Source organism: Thunnus thynnus, chromosome 10, assembly GCF_963924715.1.
Source record: "Thunnus thynnus chromosome 10, fThuThy2.1, whole genome shotgun sequence".
NCBI classification, from domain to species: domain Eukaryota; kingdom Metazoa; phylum Chordata; class Actinopteri; order Scombriformes; family Scombridae; genus Thunnus; species Thunnus thynnus.
In genome coordinates, this window is record NC_089526.1 from 7,878,016 (window position 1) to 7,897,111 (window position 19,096).

The 19,096-nt window shown below is 38.6% G+C and overlaps 2 protein-coding genes across 4 annotated transcripts in view; one reads left to right on the top strand and one right to left on the bottom strand.

Annotated features, from left to right (window-relative positions):
- Nucleotides 1-11,245, top strand: part of paqr6 (progestin and adipoQ receptor family member VI) — a 31,662-nt gene extending 20,417 nt beyond the window's left edge. For all 3 annotated transcript variants that reach the window (XM_067600704.1, XM_067600706.1, XM_067600705.1), the window contains exons 5-8: nt 1,506-1,632; nt 2,571-2,667; nt 3,166-3,310; nt 7,478-11,245. In XM_067600704.1, coding sequence (XP_067456805.1) covers nt 1,506-1,632; nt 2,571-2,667; nt 3,166-3,310; nt 7,478-7,743 — 635 coding nt within the window. In that variant the 3' untranslated portion in view covers nt 7,744-11,245. The remainder of the gene's footprint in view (nt 1-1,505; nt 1,633-2,570; nt 2,668-3,165; nt 3,311-7,477) is intronic.
- Nucleotides 11,246-13,070: 1,825 nt separating this feature from the next.
- Nucleotides 13,071-19,096, bottom strand: part of ntrk1 (neurotrophic tyrosine kinase, receptor, type 1) — a 39,316-nt gene continuing 33,290 nt past the window's right edge. Inside the window, exon 17 of the mRNA XM_067600702.1 lies at nt 13,071-14,635. Within this exon, the coding sequence (XP_067456803.1) occupies nt 14,450-14,635 (186 nt within the window). The 3' untranslated portion in view covers nt 13,071-14,449. The remainder of the gene's footprint in view (nt 14,636-19,096) is intronic.

The following is a 19,096-nucleotide window of genomic DNA, read 5'->3' on the forward strand; positions in this document are numbered from 1 at the left end:
GGATAATTAACACATGTAAGAGAGGAGCCTTAAAACACTTGTAAACCATAGTGAAGTGGTGCTGGTAGTACATCAAATGTGGTCATACAGTTGAAACTTTGAATCCATGTTTTACATGAAACACTACTGACATGTTGACCAGCAAATCCAGTGTCTTATTTACATTTTCATCACTACTATGTTTACTTTGTAGTAATGATCAATTTCCAAGAATGCTGAGGCTGTGATGAGAACCCAAGAGACAAAATCTTTGTTTTTCTTCCCCTTATACTATGTTGTTTGCCTAGCAAATGACATAGCAGAACATTCAAAGCATTGTTGCATCTATTTGCCTTTTTATCACAGCTGTGAGTGTGAGCTGGATGTGATCAGGGCATGTCTGATTTCCATATCTCAAACCACATGTAATAACATCTCTCTTGTTCTGCCTCTCTCCTGAGAAATTAGTTGTTTCATGACTTATCTGCACCCCAGACACTGTTTGTTTGGCCTCACAACCATTTTTCCAGTGAATAATATTTCTCTTCTACTGTGAACCAGCCTTTTTCAGAGGAATTTCAACAAAGACCGAACAAAAAAAAAACTGTCTTGTAAGAATTCAGGACTTGTTGCACAAGTGGTCCTTTGAAAGTTTGTTCTCTCGCAGCATCTGCTGTCACTGTCTGCCTATTTGCAGGCTTGTTCATACATGTACGACATATTCTATCTTTCCACAGATGTGTGTGCATTTTAGATGAAAATTATGGGACAAATTTTTGCAGTGAAAGGCTAAGCTTTGATGGTTTCTTTTTGAGACATACAGTACAGGAGATGCTCTTTTAAGAAAAAGATAACATCTACACTGTTCTTTTGATGGCAAGTCCTCAAATTGTTCCAGTGCACTGTATGTACCATACATACTGCATGTAAACGTTGTTTTACATTATTTAAATTTGACTTGACTTGATTTTTAATGTTGTTGATTGCTTTAGTCTATTTTAAAAGAGCTTTCAGGTGAGCAGCTCCATCTGCTTCGAATAAAAAAGATGTTTTAAACAATAATGCATGGGGATTGAAAAGTAACAATGTATAGAACTACAATTTTTCTCCTACTTTGGCGACACCTAGTGGTAAAATCAGAGAAGACAGACTGCACCATGTTTCATGTCACTACCATCAGAATAATTTTAAAGATTCTATAATAACAAAAACTCTATACAACATGGCTTTAAATACTGAAATTGGCAAGTGCAGTCATTTTAATGCATAACTTAATGTAAGAAAATCAGTCAGTTTGTATGTGCTTTGATACTTTCTCTTATTCCTTCAGTCATTGTTTGCTCTGTGTTGCTTTTTGTAACATATTTAGATTTTTAGATGTCAAGACGATACTCTAGTTAAATGAAACAAATAAAACAAAATCTAAATAACACCAAACAAATAAAATTTTGAATGGATTTAAACAGCTATTAGTTACCTCTCAAGTCAAACCACTAACCTTTTTTTAATGTTCTGTTTGTGTTCAGGATGTGCTATAAGCTATGGATACTACGTCATGCCCGACTGCTGGGTGAACACTTGGCTCCATCGTCATTTTGTCCCCATTGCCATCGGAAACACATTGTTCTGTACCAGCCTGTCCTGCTATTCCAGGTAAGAGGCTGCTCCCTCAACCCCTCTGCCATGGGGCTGGCATAGAAATTGCATTTTGGACTTGTTGACTTCTTAGTTAAAGTCAAGTTAAAATCAAGTAAATCGTTTTGAGTATAAATAAATTTTCTTTGGAACATAAAGTCTATTGCAGGTACAAAAGTTTTACCTTTTTCAGATGTCAGGATAAGTATGTTTTGCTTGAAATGAGGATAAGCTTGCTGCAACAATATTTCATTTATATAAATTTGACTGTGCCAGGAACATACATACAGGTTTTAGTACTAACCAGAGAGTTGTGTTCTCGCCAGGACGGTAAAACCTCTGAAACAGCATTTACGCATATTGTCATGTGACTCTTAAACTCTGCATTGAAACCGAGACAAAAGAAATTCTTTTAGGCTCAGCAGCTCTTAAAGACACGGTGACCTACTGTAACTATTCAGCGGAAAGAGAGAAACTGGAGTTTGTTACTGACTTTAAATGAAGGCAATATTGACTGATATGCCGCCAAATCGATTTATCAGTCTGACTACAGTTGGTGCACTTGAAAGTATCTAATTTATACTTTTTATAACATCCTTACAGTAGATATATCTGTGAAAAAATATTGTGTTGCCCTTAAAACAATATATATTTGAAGGTAAATCAATTATGTATACAAGTAGTGTTGCTCAATACTGTGATCTACTCTTGTTTTGTGATGGTGAGGAGTCAGTGGACGTATGTATTTCTTTTGTATCAGGATAAATGCTGGTTTTGCTAATGTGCAGTTCTGCCAATATTCACTGAAATGTCCAACACCAAGGTCAAAGACTAATATGATTAAAGGGTCTTAAGTGATTACATAATATCCACTGCAGGTTGCACTGAGACAGAGAAACTGGAGAGGTTTGAGAAGAAAAAGAAAAGTTAGTGAACACTGCTCTCTGTCTCCACAGGTTTCTGGAGGTACAGTTCCCACAGAGAAGTAAAGCTCTACGGACGGGAGCGTTTGTCCTCCCGTTTATATTTGACACTGTCCCTCTGTTTTACAGGGTGAGTGCCTGTTTAGTACATTATTTGTGCTTCAGGTTTGCTAATATCCATATATTAAAACAGCATGCATATATACTCTCCACAATGAACTGTTTTGCAAAATCCACAAAATATGTTTTATGTGTTTATGTAAGAGCTCGGGAGCTGATTAGTGCAAGGCTTTAATACTTTGAGCTTTGAGACTTTGGCTCCCTAACCCAGAAGCTGATTTCCTCTTTTGATCTGATAAAAATGTATTGCTGCCATTAATTAATTCCTCTAATTACTGTGATGATTAGTTTGTGCAATACTCAAGTCATTTGTCTGTTTTTTTCCCCCCCTGAACTAGGTCAGCAATTACAACAATGATGTTAACAATGTTGTAGAAATCAATGCTGATACGTCTCATATCTTAAATTTGTGACATTTTGTATCTTCTCTGTTACTTTTAAGGGCTTCAAGATAAATCTGTTGGTCTGTCTTGTTTTTTTTTTTTTTTTTTTTTTTTTTTTTGTGTAGATCCTTCTGTGCTGTGGGGGAAACTGCAGCCCAAGTGAGGCATTGTCTAGTCACTGTTACCACCTCCTCTTCGCCTTCCTCACCTGTTTCCTGTTTACCGCCCACCTCCCGGAGAGGTTGGCCCCAGGGCGCTTCGACTACTTCGGTACGTCCTCCACGGTTGTCGTTATACTTTAAGTTGTAACTGGCTTGTTTGGCTCTGTGCAGCATACACTGATTACTGCTTCAAATCTTAATGCTATCAAGGAAAATAAACACATTGTGACTATGAATGTCACACTTTCCTCTCACTGAGGAAACGATAATGGAGATACATGAAAGAAAGATACTTCATACCCAAGTTGAACTATCTTTCTTACGTTGGGCAGCTCCCAGATGTGATCGATTGTAACTTTAGAAATAAGAAGTTTTAAAAAGTGAACACATGTACAGCTTTTTAGCAATTAAAGTTGCAAGGTTTTACCCAGATCCAAGTCTGTAACTTTTATATTTAGAGTCTTTTGTTGTCGCCAGTTCTTCATTGTTTTCCTCGCTGGAACTATTGGAACATAACAATGCCTCTGGAACAAACAGGCTTTTATTTCACTATCTCTACAAAATGAAATGACGTGTAAACTTGTGTAAACTTTTCTGCCTGTTTCTTTGCTCAATGGATTGCTTTGTTTACTCTGTAGACAATTAACAAGCCCTGTGTGAAACCTCACCGCCACAGGTTCACCTCACACACTTCTAAATTCAGAGGAAGAGCTGCTGTTTGATAATTGTGCGAAAGATGAGGAAAAAAAGAGATGGTTTGCCAATGACCTTAAAAACTGTTTTAGTCGTGTCAATAGACAGCCAACGCAGTTCCTCTTAAAGGTTTTGAAGAATGCTGCTGTCTCCAGATTTAATTTTTCTCCCACAGATCTGTCTCATACACAAACACAAGTATTCACTGTTTGATTGTTCTTGTGGCTTTTTGAGAAGAATCAATGTCTGTCTATGTTTGTGGTCTTCAATGATAAGTTAAAAAACAAGTCGTGTGGCTGTGTATAGGAGTATGTGTGTGATATGTGCTTAATTGTGAATTAAAAAAAAAACAGAAACAAGTCACATTCAAATTTACGAACAAAACCTTACATTAACAAATAAAGTAATTATGAATTAAATGTATTTTAAATGATCTTTCACATTATTAAATGGATTAACCAGTGAATTATATTTTAATGCTGTTCGTGTTCTGGCTACTCTTTGTTCCTGCTGTTCCCTTATTAAAGCTCTAATAATTTGTCATACTTTATCAGCTTATCATGCATTTTGCAAGTAAAACATCATTGTGTAAATTTACAAATAGCCCCAGTCATCAGATAAATATCCTGGAGTAAAGTACAATATTTGAAATGAGCAAATAATAGTCCAAGGTGTCTTAAAATTGCCTGTTTTGTCCGACCAACAAATAGTTACATTTGAGAAGCAGGAACTAGAGAGTATCCGGCTATGTTGCAGAATTAATCTCTCTAACAATTAATCAATAATCAAAATTGTTGCCACTTGATTTTCTGTCTGTGAACCTATTGATTAATCAAGTAATCATTTCAGCTCTAGAAAACACTGCTCTCTAGTTTTGTGCGTAACAATCAAAAAATAGAAGGTAAGAGAAAAAAGACAATATACAAAGGGAGAAAAATACAACTACCACAAAAGACAGGTGGTATAAATATATAAATAAAATTTTACAATAAAGAATAAGTAGAAATATATTCTATGTGAAGAGAGCTGTTGAGTTTTAAAAATAATGTACAGGATATTGATTGGGAATGTACAAATGTTCACAGTATAAATAGTATATATGTAATAATACAAAGAATACAAATAGTTTCATTAATGTAACGTGCCATGTTGGATGTGATGAGTTCACAGATGTGCAATATGAGATTATAGATTTCACATTAATATAACGTGTAGTGTCTATGAGTGGGGTAGAGTCTGTGTCAGTGGGGGTCCCAGGCCTTGTTGATGAGGCCGGCTGCAGTTGGGAAGAAACTGTTCTTGTGGCATGAGGATTTGGTCAAGATAGACTGCGGCTTCTTGTCGGAGGGGAGTGTTTGAAAAAGTTTATGTCTGGGGTGAGAGGCTGTGGCCATCATCTTTCCCAAGCGTGCAGATCTGGAGGGACAGCAGGTTGTAGCCAATCACCCTCTCAGCAGAGCGAATGATACGCTGCAGTCTGCCCTTGTCCTTGGCAGTGTCACCAAATGGTGATGGTGGAGGTGAAGATGGACTCAGTGATCATGGTGTAGAAGTGCACCATCATTGACTTTGGTGGGGTAAATTTCTTCAGTTGCTGCAGGAAGTACTTCTCTGCTGAGCCTTTTTTGGTGAAGGAGCTGATGTTCAGCTAACACTTGAGGTCCTGGGTGATAATGGTGCCCAGGAAGTAGAAGGACTCCACCCACCCCCATCACACAGGGTGAAGGGGGTGGGTGGGGCTGGGTTCTTTCTGAAGTCCACAACCATCTCCACTGACTTTAGAGCATTGAGCTCCAACTTGTTTGGCGGCACCAGGACACCAGATCTCAGTCAATCTCCCACCTGTAGGCGGACACATCCCCACCAGAGATGAGCCTAATGAGGGTGGTGTTGTCTGCAAACTTCAGGAGCTTGACAGACTGATGATTGGAAGTACAGATACAGGGAGAAGAGCAGAGGGGAAAGGACAAACTCTTGAGGGGAACCAGTGCTGATGGTCCAGGAGTCAGAGACGTGTTTCCCCAGCTTCACGTGCTGCTTCCTATCAGACAGGAAATCAGTGATCCACCTGCAGGTGGAGTCAGGCATATACAGCTGGGAGAGCCTGTTCTGCAGAAGAGCTGGGATGATGGTGTTGAAGGTGGAGCTGAAATCCACAAACAGGATGCTCGTGTACATTCCTGCAGAGTCTAGGTGCTGGAGGATGAAGTGGAGGGCAAAGTTTACTGCATCGTCCACAGACCTGTTGGCTCTGTAAGCGAACTGCAGGGGGTCCAGGAGTGGGTCTGTGATGGTTTTAAAGTGGGACAGTAGGTGCTCAAAAGACTTCATTACCTCAGAGGTCAGGGCAATGGGTCTATAGTCATTGAGTCTTGTGGTCTTTGTTTTTTAGGAGACAGGGATGATGGTGGAGGTCTTGAAGCAGGCTGGTATGTGGCACGTCTCCAGTGAGGTGTGAAAATGTCTGTGAACACCAGAGACAGCTGATCGGCACAGTGCTTCAGGGTGGAGAGAGAGACAGAGTCTGGTCCAGCTGCTTTGCAGGGGTTCTGTCTCTTGTTAACATCCCGCTCTAGGATGGGACGTTGTGGTAGGAGAGGAGGGGGCCTGTCGGGACTGTCCCATTGTCTGTCAAATTGACAGTAGAACTCATTTAGGTCGTTGGCCAGGCGCAAGTCATTAGTGGAGTGGGGGGCTTTCAGTTTATAGTTGGTGATCTGTCTGAGGCCCTCCCAGACAGAGGCCGAGTTGTTTTCTGAGAAATGCTGTTGAAGTTTCTCAGAGTACAGTCAGTGCTAAACCTGTATTTAGACTCTTTAAACCGGTCCTTGACCCCGCTAAATACTTCCTCCTTTTCCAACCTTAGCTGTCTGAGTTTAGCTGTAAACCAGGGTTTGTTGTTGTTGTTGTATCTAACCCTGGTGCGTGATGGTACACAGCTGTCCTCACAGAAGCTGATGTGTGACGTAACAGCATCTGTGTACTCATCCAGACTGTTGGTAGCAGTCCTGAAAACATCCCAGTCAGTACATGTGCAAAAATCCTCCGTAGCTTCACTGGTCCACTTCTTACATGTCCTCACACTTTTGAGAGTTTCTGCTCGTATGCAGGAATCAGGTGGTCTATGACGTGGTCGGAGTTTCCTAGTGCAGCAAAGGGGACAGTGTGATAAGCACTGTTGATTGTAGTACAACAGAGTGATCTAAACGTCTTCCTCTCTGGTCAGGCATTTAATCAGCTGACGGTATTTAGAACAATAATGAAAGAGTCCGGGTTTGTCCACTCTTCACACATGAGGGCTTCATGCTTGAGGGCCTGCAGTAGAATGTAAACACCGACCAGAATGAATGAAGTGAACTCAAGGGGGGAGTAGAAGGGTTTACAATTGACTTAAAAAAAAAAAAAGTTTCCAGAACAGGAGAACAGCGCTGCAGAAACACTGTCACATCTTTAGACCAGCCACTGTTAGTATAAAAACAAATATGTGGTGAATGATTCAGCCATGTGCAGATTCTGAAAATAATTTGAAATCCCTGTCTTTATGCTTCCTTAACTGAATCTTGTCATGTCTTCCCTCACACAGGCCACAGCCACCAGCTCTTCCACGTCAGCGCTGTGGTGGGAACCCACTTCCAGATGGAGGGGGTGTTAGCAGACATGGTATCACGGAGGGCATGGCTTGTGGACCACGGAGCAATGCCATCCCTCCTAGGGACCATCGGGGCGCTGGTCGTCAGCCTCGTCCTCAACCTGGGCATCATTGGCATTTTCAGCGCTCCACTGTTGTGGAAATCCTGCCACAGCTCCAACCAGCCACACACATTGCCATGCGAGCGAAAGGAGCAGTGAGGCAGCGTTTTCCACCAACAGCCACAAAACGGCTGATTCACTTTCCAAAGGAAAGGTTTGGGCTGTGTGTCTGTCTCAGCAGTGTCTGTTTGAGCTGACTATTAACAGTTCATGGTAGTTCTTGTTTAACACCAACAGTTTTATCATTCAGAGATAAACATTCTGTTTAGTGCTAAAGCATTTTTCTAACAGCGTTACACACCTGAAGTATTTGCTCATGTGTTTACTCAGAAGCTGAGGACCCAGTTGCATTTATTGAAGCCTTTTTCTGATGTTACATTAAGCAGGAGTATCGGAGAAGCTGAAAACATGTCTACCATGTACAAATGTCTGTTTAATTTATTTTTAATGTTCCTCAGTGAGCATTTTAAAAAGGCTCTGGGTTGAAGGAAGCATGCTGTTGTAACACGACACGAGTGCCTTATTGTAGACCTACACTTCATTAACAGTGTTTACAGTAGATCACTACGAGTGCAAATCTCCAACTGGAAACATTTAATGTTGCTGTTTGCAGGCATTTTTTTTATGGTTAATGCTTTTTGCATATACAAGGCCAGAATCTCCTTTACGTAAGGATTTATTGAAAATATTCTTTCAAACTGGACTACTTGGTTAGTGTGGTTGTTCTATGAAGCAGTCCTCCGCGTAGACAACCCTCATTCAACTCTACATAATATAATGCAGATTGGATTGCCAGCTCTTATATATCCACCTATTGATTCCACTCTGCACTGACTGGAATTGATTTGCAGGCCAGTGTGGTTCTTTTCTGATTGCCTGCCTTATTATGAACCCCACAATTTGCCCTCAACAGAAAAAAAAAAAAAAGTTACAGCGCACCAGTGATTAAAAGAAAGGTACCATTTTTATAACTATGTTTCCACGGCAACGCTATAGTGGTCTCATGCCCCCTGAAGGTCTTCAGCAATTTTTATGTTCCGAGCAAATTGCACCATTTTCTCTTATTCCGTCATGCATCATAAGATCTATTTTGAACATCAATCATGTACGGCAGCACCTATAATCACAGCCAGTTTTGGGCCCCAGGGCCTCTTCCCAACCCAAAAAAAAAAAAATCGATGGTTGTAATTTGACTTAATAAGCGTTTTGAATATTCCAGTACAGTAAAATTTCCAACACTTGTGGTTTATAAGAACTATCAGTGGAATTAAGAGAAGTGGAGAGAGAAAAAGTGCATTTAGTCATAGTCTGGGGTCATAATAATGTGGGAGTCTCGGCTTTGTGGTGTTTCATTATTTTGGTGCAGTTGATATAACAAAGCAGTACACTCCTTATATATACTGTGGTTACTTTGTCCCATGAGACTGTTGTTTACATTTACCACTGAAATAATACTGTATTTATAGAATGTCATGGTATTTATTGCTAGTTTTGGTGCATAAAAAGGAATGAAGAGGATGTTTTTCTTTTACTACTACAGAGAGGTAACTAGAATTCTTGACAAATTAAAAAATTACCCTCTTTTCTGGTCATTTTTAACCATTTCTAAGCCTTTTGTTAAAACAAGTGATGAATGTGCAGATAGCTAATCGTAATTGGTTTCAAACACTTCAAACAATTAGTTTGAATTTATTGCAACTATTTTGATATTTGATTGATAGAGTCACTTTTCAGGCAAAAATGTCAAACATGCCTCTTCAAAGTGCAGATTTTTATATGACTGCAAATGGATTATCTTTTGGTTTTGGCATGTTGGTTGGACAAATTTAGCAATTTGAAAAAGTCATCTTGGACTCTTAGAAATTTTTGAGATTTTATAGACTAAATGATAAATTGATTGACAAATTAATTGATAATGAAAATATTAGTTAGCTGCAGCTACAGTTTGTAATCTGAATGAAGACAGATTGCTGCACTAGAATAAAAAAATATGACACTTTATTCCAGAAAATTCTGTCAGTGCCAAATTTGACACTTGTTTTAAGAAAATAACTCTCTAAGTGCTTTAATAATGGACAAAAATGACTGAATAAGATGGAGATTTTTGCAGTGTTTAAATGAGATAATTCATTAACATTGTCATATCAGCCATAGCAATTCTGTATATACAACCTATGGTTGAGAGACTGACAGAGAAGTATTGTTTGATGGGGAACTGGGTCACACATTACTTAACATCTCTGTTGTAGTGCTAACGTGCAGTACTGTAGATACAGATTTCAACAATGCTCATTTTACTTGACAAACAGCTTGGAAGGCTCGTCTGTATAAAACAATGTTTTAAAGCATTTAAGGCACAAATTCACACTTCACTACACCAGTAACACAAGTAGCTTGTACACACAACCCACAGAAAACATGTGGATAACACTCACACTCACACAAACAAATGTCTTTTAACTCAGAATTTGGAGGGTTTTAATAAGAGGGGAAATGTATGTGATATTATGGCCATGAGGTGTGTTACAGATCATGTTGGATGCTGAGGTGGAAATGTCAGTGTAGAATCACAAAGAGCACACACACACACACACACAGGCGCACACACTTTTGTATTAGAACAGTGTAATTGTTTAAGATGTTTTCAAGGCTAGTGTGCAGAGTATAAAAGTCACATCGCCTTTTATGCCACAGACAAAACGGAGCAGTATTTGCCCTCAGTGTGGATTCTGTTTTATCTCCACCCCTGCTGAGCGTTGATCGATTTTTATTTTCTCTACAGTCATCATCTTACAGCATTCCTCTGTTTGACCCTGTTGATTCTTGGAATTGCATCATTACTGGCTTCTGATGTGGTTCTTTGCTATCGACCCAAACTAGTTTGGAACTCATTTATTTCTAAGCTGCTGGTGTGTTTTGTTTATTTTTTTTTGTCATCTCACTCATTCTCAGTCGTTTGGTGCCTACTGTTTTCTGCAAAGCCTCAGTTTGACAGTTATAAAACTCACAGATGCTGAGTGTCGAGGCTTTTCAACATTAAATATATTGATGCTGATATTGCCTTTCTGAATTGCAGTTTTATATTATTTTGACCAAATTATCAAAACTGACTTCATAATTCCAAATGGACTCATTTTCCAGAGCAGATCACTGTTACTTCAAAGGGTATTTGTTGTGTAAACCTTGTTGGTTTACTCCTCAGTGGACAAGCTGATGCAGGTTGTAATTATCAGGATAACTGGGCACTCTTTTTGTGACGAATTTTTAAAAAAATACAGTATATTGAAGGATGTTTGATAACGTGAAACAGAGAGAAAATGCGAGGGTAGGATAAACCTTTGATACAACCAGAATTTTTCTGTCAAAAAAAAGAAAAAAAACTTGGTTTGAAAGAGTTATTGGTGCCTTTTTAAAACGTTTTATACAACTTTTCTTTTGATATAATGCTCCGTTTGTTCCTTGTCCATAAAAAAAGAAATGACAACAAACTACTCTTTAAATGTATAAATACTTATTTGTTATTTGCTGTGTATACTTTGTAATTTGATACTTTGTTCCACTAGATTTGTGTAATAAATTAAGCCTTTTATAAATGTAATAATTGTCAATGGAGTTATTTAAAGTGTCATTTATACATCACAAATTCAACACCTTAAGGGTAACCGGGTATATATCATGAAAAGAGGGCTGGAAATTAAGCACTGATTTATAAAGATACAGATTAAGATTACAGTCAGCCTAATTTTAGATCAAATACTAGTCCAAATCATTAGAAGTATGAGCAACAGTATACTGTATAAAACATGAAGATATTTATGACTGTGCACAATACTCCAATATATCTTCTTTGAATAAGGAAATTTGAAATGTGAACAAAAAATCTGAGCAGTGTGTGTGAGTGACCAGCAGAGGGCAGAGCAGTACAACAAGAACATGCCCTGGGGCTAAGCAGCAGCCTGTATATCTTTTTTTTTTTTTTTTTTTGTGAAAAATTGGCTGCGGTACGGTGTTGCAACAGTGTGTGAGTCCCCAGAGATTGATCTATGGGAAAACTAACTCTTGGTTGACTTCAGGTGAAAAAGCACACTGCAATAATTAGATAAATAACACAATTGTAATCTAACAAATAATTCAATCCAATATTGAAGATAATTTTTTCACCGCTGGTGTGAGATTATTCCACTTGTTTGCCCAGTTTCAGGCAGCCTTGAAATTAGGTTTAAATGTAATAAATACACCGCATCACTGCAGATAAATAAAAAAGTTTTTTCTTGAAACAAACTGATGTGTAATTATCTTATCTTCTTTTGGTCACTTAAAAATTTTGGAAGCAGGAAACCTGTAGATGAAATAGCTTGTAAAATGTGGATTTTTTCCAGTGCTGTTAATAAGAATGAGCTATTTTAAATGTTAATTATGAAAACATATTTTGATTGGAAAGCTACAGGCTGCACACAGTCTAAAAGTTTTGCCAAACTAGATTAGATAACAGTGACCTCCAATTTAATCTGAATCACTCCTCTATTCTCTATCAGGTTTTTGTCTTCTTTGGTTTGACTCAGTTTCAACATTTTGTGCAAGAGTTGTTCTACTCCTACTCATTCATCATCTTAATGCCTTACAGGATGGATAATAAAGCATATAGAGCGGCTCATTACTATTAGCAGTGGACAGTAGACACACACCAAAATGATGATTACCATGAGAAATCAATATCCTGTAGCGTTATATGACGAAATGGAAGATTAAAAAGGAAAGTTTCCCGCTGCACTGCTCTAATAGGAGTTCCATTTAAAAAATCTGCCTTTATTATAGTCATATTCCATATATGACTGGAGGCTCGAGTGCATATTAAAAAGGTTCATTCTACAACCAAAAATGGGAACCCTTAAGGATAACAAGGACAAACACTACAGTGTACTAATCCTATCTGGCTAGAATCTGCTTGTAGACACTAGAAGAAACAATAAGCCAGACACGAGTCCTCCAAGTGTTTTCATCCCCCAGCACACCAGAGGAGGTAGACAGAGAGAGAAAGAGAAAGGGATGATAGCATTAATCACAATCCATTACCACTCCCTGGAGACGCTCTGCATTCAGAGTGGTGGACGGGTGAGGATGAGGAGGGGGTTGGTAGTGTGAGGTATAGAGAGAGAGGGGTTTGGTTTTGGAGGGTGTTTGTTTGCTGGAGGACCTGGCAGTAAGGCAATATGAAACTTGATTATTCCTTTTCAATAACCGTCTGCTGAGCATCCCGTGGAGACGTTGCAGGTTGCTGATTAGTTCGTCAAAATAATAGAAGGCTCTTGAATAGCCTTGTTAAGATGTCTAACTTTAAGAACAGACGGCAGCCCAAATCATTGTTCACTCTGAAGCATACGATAATGATGGATTGACTGATGCAGAGGGATGTTCCTGCGGAGGCTGCAACAATTTTTTTAATCAAGTTTGTTTATTTTTTCAGGGCAGACAATATACAAAGTGCTGGAGCAACAATACTTGAAGATATATATTTGTAGACATTAATACAGAGTATTAATGTATGTACATACAGTATTTACACTTAAAGGCATCACAGTGGTTTGTACACTCAGTCTTTCACCCCCTTTGGTTGAATTTAAACATTTTGACATCTTTTTTTTTTCCATGGTGGTCGCCTCACCTCCAGTCTCTGTTTCAGTGCCATCTGTCCCTCTCCTCCTGGAGTTTCACTCACTTTAATCCATCTGTTACCTCTAAACCCATCTCAGTGTGTCACCAACCCACCATCTTGCCCCTTACCGAATTTCACTGCAGTGCTTTGAATTTTGAAGGTCGTTACAGTAGCACGTTAAACATCACTAATTTGTACAAAAGCCACTCCTGAGTCTTGCAGGCAGACCACAGGTCAAACCTTAAGTCTTTGAAGGTTTTTTTTTTTCATATATGACAGCAAAACTGACAGAATTAAACGTAAACACAGTCGTTAATGGACCAGGTAACACATTCACTGCTAATATATGACCATTTTAGTTCTTGTTTTTGAAAAATATTCATATCATACACTGGATTTGACACATGAAGAACAAGAACAATTGTTAGCTTTCACAGGTTTCGATTGTACAACTTGGATATCTTATTTAAAGGTTCACTAAAAACCTTTAAATGACACTCCATATCAAAACTTATCCAAAATCAGTGACTATACAAATGACTGTCTGCTGTGCCCAAATCTGTAAAATTGGTTCTCACTTTTGACTCATGAAGTGAAGTGCCCTCTCTTGTAATCATCTGTGTCATTTTCTAATTGCCTTTCCACACAAGTGTCGGTTGTAGAGTCATATAAAATGCACCACAGCTCAGCTCACGAGCCTCTCATGATAACACTGCGGAGCAAAACTCCCTGACAAGCCATCACATTCCTAGCAACGTAAAGGCCCATATACTGTTATTTCCAACACCTATCCATGCATGTCTGTCCATCAGGCTGATCCCACTTCAGATAAACATTTAACACTTTAGTAAACATTTGACAGGTTTCCAGAGAATGACAGGGCAGTAAACAGGGTTCAGGGTCGAGCCGGGATGAGGCAAAACTGAAGCAGAAAAGTCACTGCAGACTTTTCAAAAGGTCCATCAAGCATCTTGGGAGCAAAACTGGGAAATAACCTTCATACTGGTCTTTTAAGTGGTAAAAGAAAAAGTGGGAACCTCTTTAAGCAATTACCCCTGATTAGAGTGAAATAATTAAACAAGTTTTCGGTCCCAAATCAAAACCAACCTCCCCAGCCTCTGAACTTCACTCTCTGCTGGCCTCTTGGCCCCTCTAACCCAGGATATCCAGGTAAACTGGTGGGTTCTTGACCAGGGCCAGCAGGCGGCTGTGGATGTCCTTGATGACCATCCTCTGCTGGGGCTCTCTCTGCCAGCAGCCCTGCATCAGCAGGTACACCTCCTTGGGACAGGTGCGTGGCCTTTCCAGTTCCCGTCCCTGCGTGATGCATTCGATGGCCTGTTGGGGTGGGAATTTCAAATAACAGTATATTAACAGCCAGGATACATTATGAAGCATAGCAGTCTGTCCTCAATGCTTCAGTGGGGAAAGGACAGAGTCAGCTGATAAAGACCAACAGACGTCTCTGTATTTAAAGGGCCAGGTCATCCAAATTTAAAGAAAAATTATGTCTCACTTACTATGCGGATAAAGTATTCTATTCATTACATGTTTTGGGGAGGAGGGGAAGGGGTGGCAATTCTGGCACACAGGTTAGTAAACTTCACAGCTACCTCGAAGCATAGAGATACAGAGAGAGGAGATATCTTAGTAAATGGGACCATAGAAGGAGTAGATATATCGCTGCTAAATGTGTACGCCTTAAATGGGGATGACCCGGAAAGTGTGGGGCTTCTGCTAATGGGGGGAGATTTTAATTGCAAAAAGGAAAAAAATCAACATCTAAGCAATGGTGATTAAATGCATCCCTCCTCAATGATAGTGAATTAAGTATTGAATTAAGTATTATTATAATATTAGAGCCAAATTAAAAATGTATCTTGAATTAAATGCAACTGCAGAGGTGTCACCACTCATTGTATGTGAGGGTTTTATGTCTCAGGAGTTGTATTATTTCATTTGCAAGTGCAAAAAAAAAAAAAAAAGAAAGAGAAATAAAAACGACTAGAATTGGAAAATACAATAACCAATCAGGAGCAACAATATAAACACAATTCATGCCCCAGTCTCATGACTGCTTCAAGTGGAGCGCATATACTTTGATAGATTATTGACAGAAAAGCTGAGGGACAATAGAGATTTGCTGAACAAAAGTATTACGAACAGAGCAAGTAGACTATTGGCATTCCAAATAAGAAAACAACAAATGACTCACTCTTTCCTTACAAAACCAAACAAGACTGCTTAATCTTTTGCACATTTTTATAAAACCTTATACAAGAATTCAGGCACATGCACTGATGATAAAGAGTTGAAATCTGTCTTACAATAAATAAAACTAACAGACGTAACGGATAGAATGTCTGAAGAATTAGACAACCCAATCGAAATAAGGGGAATTGAAGAATGATATTGACACTTAATAATAAAAGATATTGAACTATTCACAGATAACAGGAGAGGACGCTATGCTCTTACCTCTAGACACCCAGAAAGTGTTTGATCGCATATCTTGGCAATTTTTATTTGAGACACTACTATGTTTAAATTGTGGGCCCAGCTTTCACAAATGGATTAAAACACTTTATTCAAACCCACAGCTCTCAGTTAGACTTAATATGTCTAGATCAGAAGCCTTTACTCTGGAAAGGGGCTGTAGACAGGGGTGCCTACTATCACCCCTATTGTTTGCAATTTGCATCAAACCTTTAGCTCAGCTAATCAGAGATGATAAAATATATCGTGATCGGAGAAGAGCATAAATTATCTTTATATGCAGATGATGTCCTGCTATATTTGTCTGATCCCATGACAACAGTACCTCATCTAAAAAAGATTATAGATCAGTTTGGCTTTTATTTGGGGTATTCAATAAATGTAGACAAAATGGAAGCCACGGACATAGGTTGTGGAAGTTCCCACTCAGTCAAATTATTTAGTGCTAAGTATGAAAAATAATAAAATGTACTAAGAACGACCTGGAGTGCTCAGCTAAAACCAATGATGACATGGATTAGTGTACAGAGATGCAATGGCTGAACATTGAGAAATATGTATGCCAAGAGACACAAAATCTCAAATTTCAAATCTCAAAATTACCATTCTTATATATAGCCAGGTTTTTTAGAGCACCACATACAGTATAACAGCTAAGATAAACCCCTCAGCTTCCAGCAATTGCTGGAGGAATTGAGGGGCACAGGTGGGCAACTATATGCATACATTCTGGCTAAAAATTATTGGAATGAAATATTCCAAACTGTTGGGGAAATGAACATTGCACATTGACATCCCACAAGACCCAAGATTCTCCCTGTTGGGAATGACACCTGAAGGGATAGAAGGAAGGAGTATTTACTCCAAATTCGATTTATAGCAGCGGTGAAATGTATTATGCTTAATTAGTTAAAGCCCAACACCCCCACCTAGAGTTTATGGATACAAAAATTATGGGACATATATGAGATGGAACAAATAACACACTCATTGAGGCTTTAAAACCCAAATTCATTAAGAGATGGAGTCCAGTCATGATGTTACCAATGCAATAAAATTAGCTTTTATCTTTATAACTTCACCTGTTTTTCTGATTTGTCTGTTTGTTTTTTTGTTTTTTTGTTTTTTTTGCTTATTCTCCATACTATCTTAATAAAACTGAATGGAGTACCTTGGTCTATAATGAGTACTCTGATAATATGGTCTGTAATGAGTACTTTTATAATATAATCTGTACCACAGTACCAAAGATGGAGGTTTTATTATTATTTCATTTTATTTCTATAGCCTGTACTGTGCCAAAAAATTGAAATTAAAAAAGGATAACATAAATCTGTTGATTAAATAATTAAATAAATAAAGATATATTGTGAGTGGGACATTTTACAATAGAACAATAAACACTGTTAAACTACCACAAGCATATCTTTAAGTTTATCTGTCTAGCCCTTATATCAGACCATATCATGCCAATAGTTTTGTTTTCATTTGTCAATGTTTTGAGATCTCTGTTGCTGAGATTCCTGCCTCCACCCTAATATAAAGGAGGTGGCCAGAATTTACTTTGCGGTGCTCACAGCATTGAAAATTGACATTTAAAAATTCAACAGCTATGTGTCTTTACAGTAACAATGCTCCTGTTGCTCTTGATAATCCACAGATTTTGGAAAAGCTTTAAACCAAAGAAATAGTAAAAACTGTGGATGGTGTGTTTTGTGCATTATCTAGAGCAGTTGTTTCCAGCCTGAGGTCGAGATCCACCCAAGGGGTTCCAAGATTAGTCTGACAGGTCATAAGATGAATAAAAGGCAAAGTAAGAAAAACGTGTGCGTATATTTTTGTGACACGAAATTAGCTTTTTTTCTTGTGAAATACTGGTGACACTCAAAACCTTAGGGCCTCCAAAAGTCCTTCAAATTAAAGAATCTGAGAAGGGAAAATCACTGTTTGGTTGAACTGCTCACAGCTCATGTCCACATGAGCCACAACCAGTAAAAAAGGTTGGGAACTCATCAACCAGTTACCCCTAAAAATGAAGTGTTTCGGCACAGGTTATGGCTAGGGTGGGATTGATTTGAAACTCAACGTTATTTAACACTGTTATTTATATAAAAGTGGATATTGTTACAATTATTATGTCATGCAGACATAGTGATGCTATAATAGTTGATGTTTAAGTTTAGTCTCCTTTTTCAGTGTGTTTGTTCAACTTTTCATCCACACCACTACTACTTGCAGTTGCAGAAGTTCCGCCTGAAGTTGAAAGAGATGCATCTGGTATTTTTTTTCCCATTTTTCCATTCACTTAAATTGTAATAAGGTGGCGGCAGAAGTGGCAAAGACAGATTAAAACCTGATTAAGTAAAACCAAAACTATCTGCATGGCTAGATACCATTAAATTCTCACATTGTGCTAAAATTCAGTTCAAATCAGTTCACTTCAGAGAGACTTTGTGAATCAATGGATGCTACACCAAGGACACACATTTTTTAATTTGTTTTTTTTTAAAAGATGGTTTTTTGGCACAACAACCTTAGTGTCTACAGATTTACAGACGTGTCCATTAGCTGAGACCTCAGGGACAAATGAGAGCAGCCAAAATATGAATAACCTCCAGCACAGACACTAATGGCTTGAATGACTGATTGAGTTCACACGCTCTTGCTGCTCAGTGAATAAATCACTGTCGAGGATGTGAGAGAGGATTTCACTACGCCCTGCATTTGAAGGGTTACTGACTCAATCTCTTGCCCATTGTTAACCTTGGTCCTGATCCGATGAACAGAAGAGGCCTGTCAGTGCTCAGCCACTTCATACCAAAATGGCCTGTCAGTCAGCCTCACAGCTGAACAAAAAGACTCATAACGGTCGCCCAAAATGGCCGCTGTCGGTCAGTATTTTGGGATGATTTATCTCAGCCACTGCGTGTTTAGGCAACATGATAATTGCACCTGTCCCTCATTGGCCGAGACAGATTAGGTTAACGAAGTTAAAGCTCATTGGCCCTGGGCAAAAATGAAAGCCAATGAGATTAGAATTGAGTGCAAAGGAAAAGTGATCTACCCTTCTCTTGAAAGGAGAGAGGGTTTCGGCCTGTAATAGCACCGCTGTGGTCGCAATGGAGTCCCACTTCTTACTGCTCAAGCTGGAAAGGCTAGACTGGACTGCCCTTAATTACTATGAGCTTATTGATTAGTTTAAGAGTACTGAGCACCATAAAACTTAAGCAACATATGCTCTGAGATATACATGACTACAATGAAAACAATTTATGCTTTTAAATGCGTTTTGGCACAAAATGT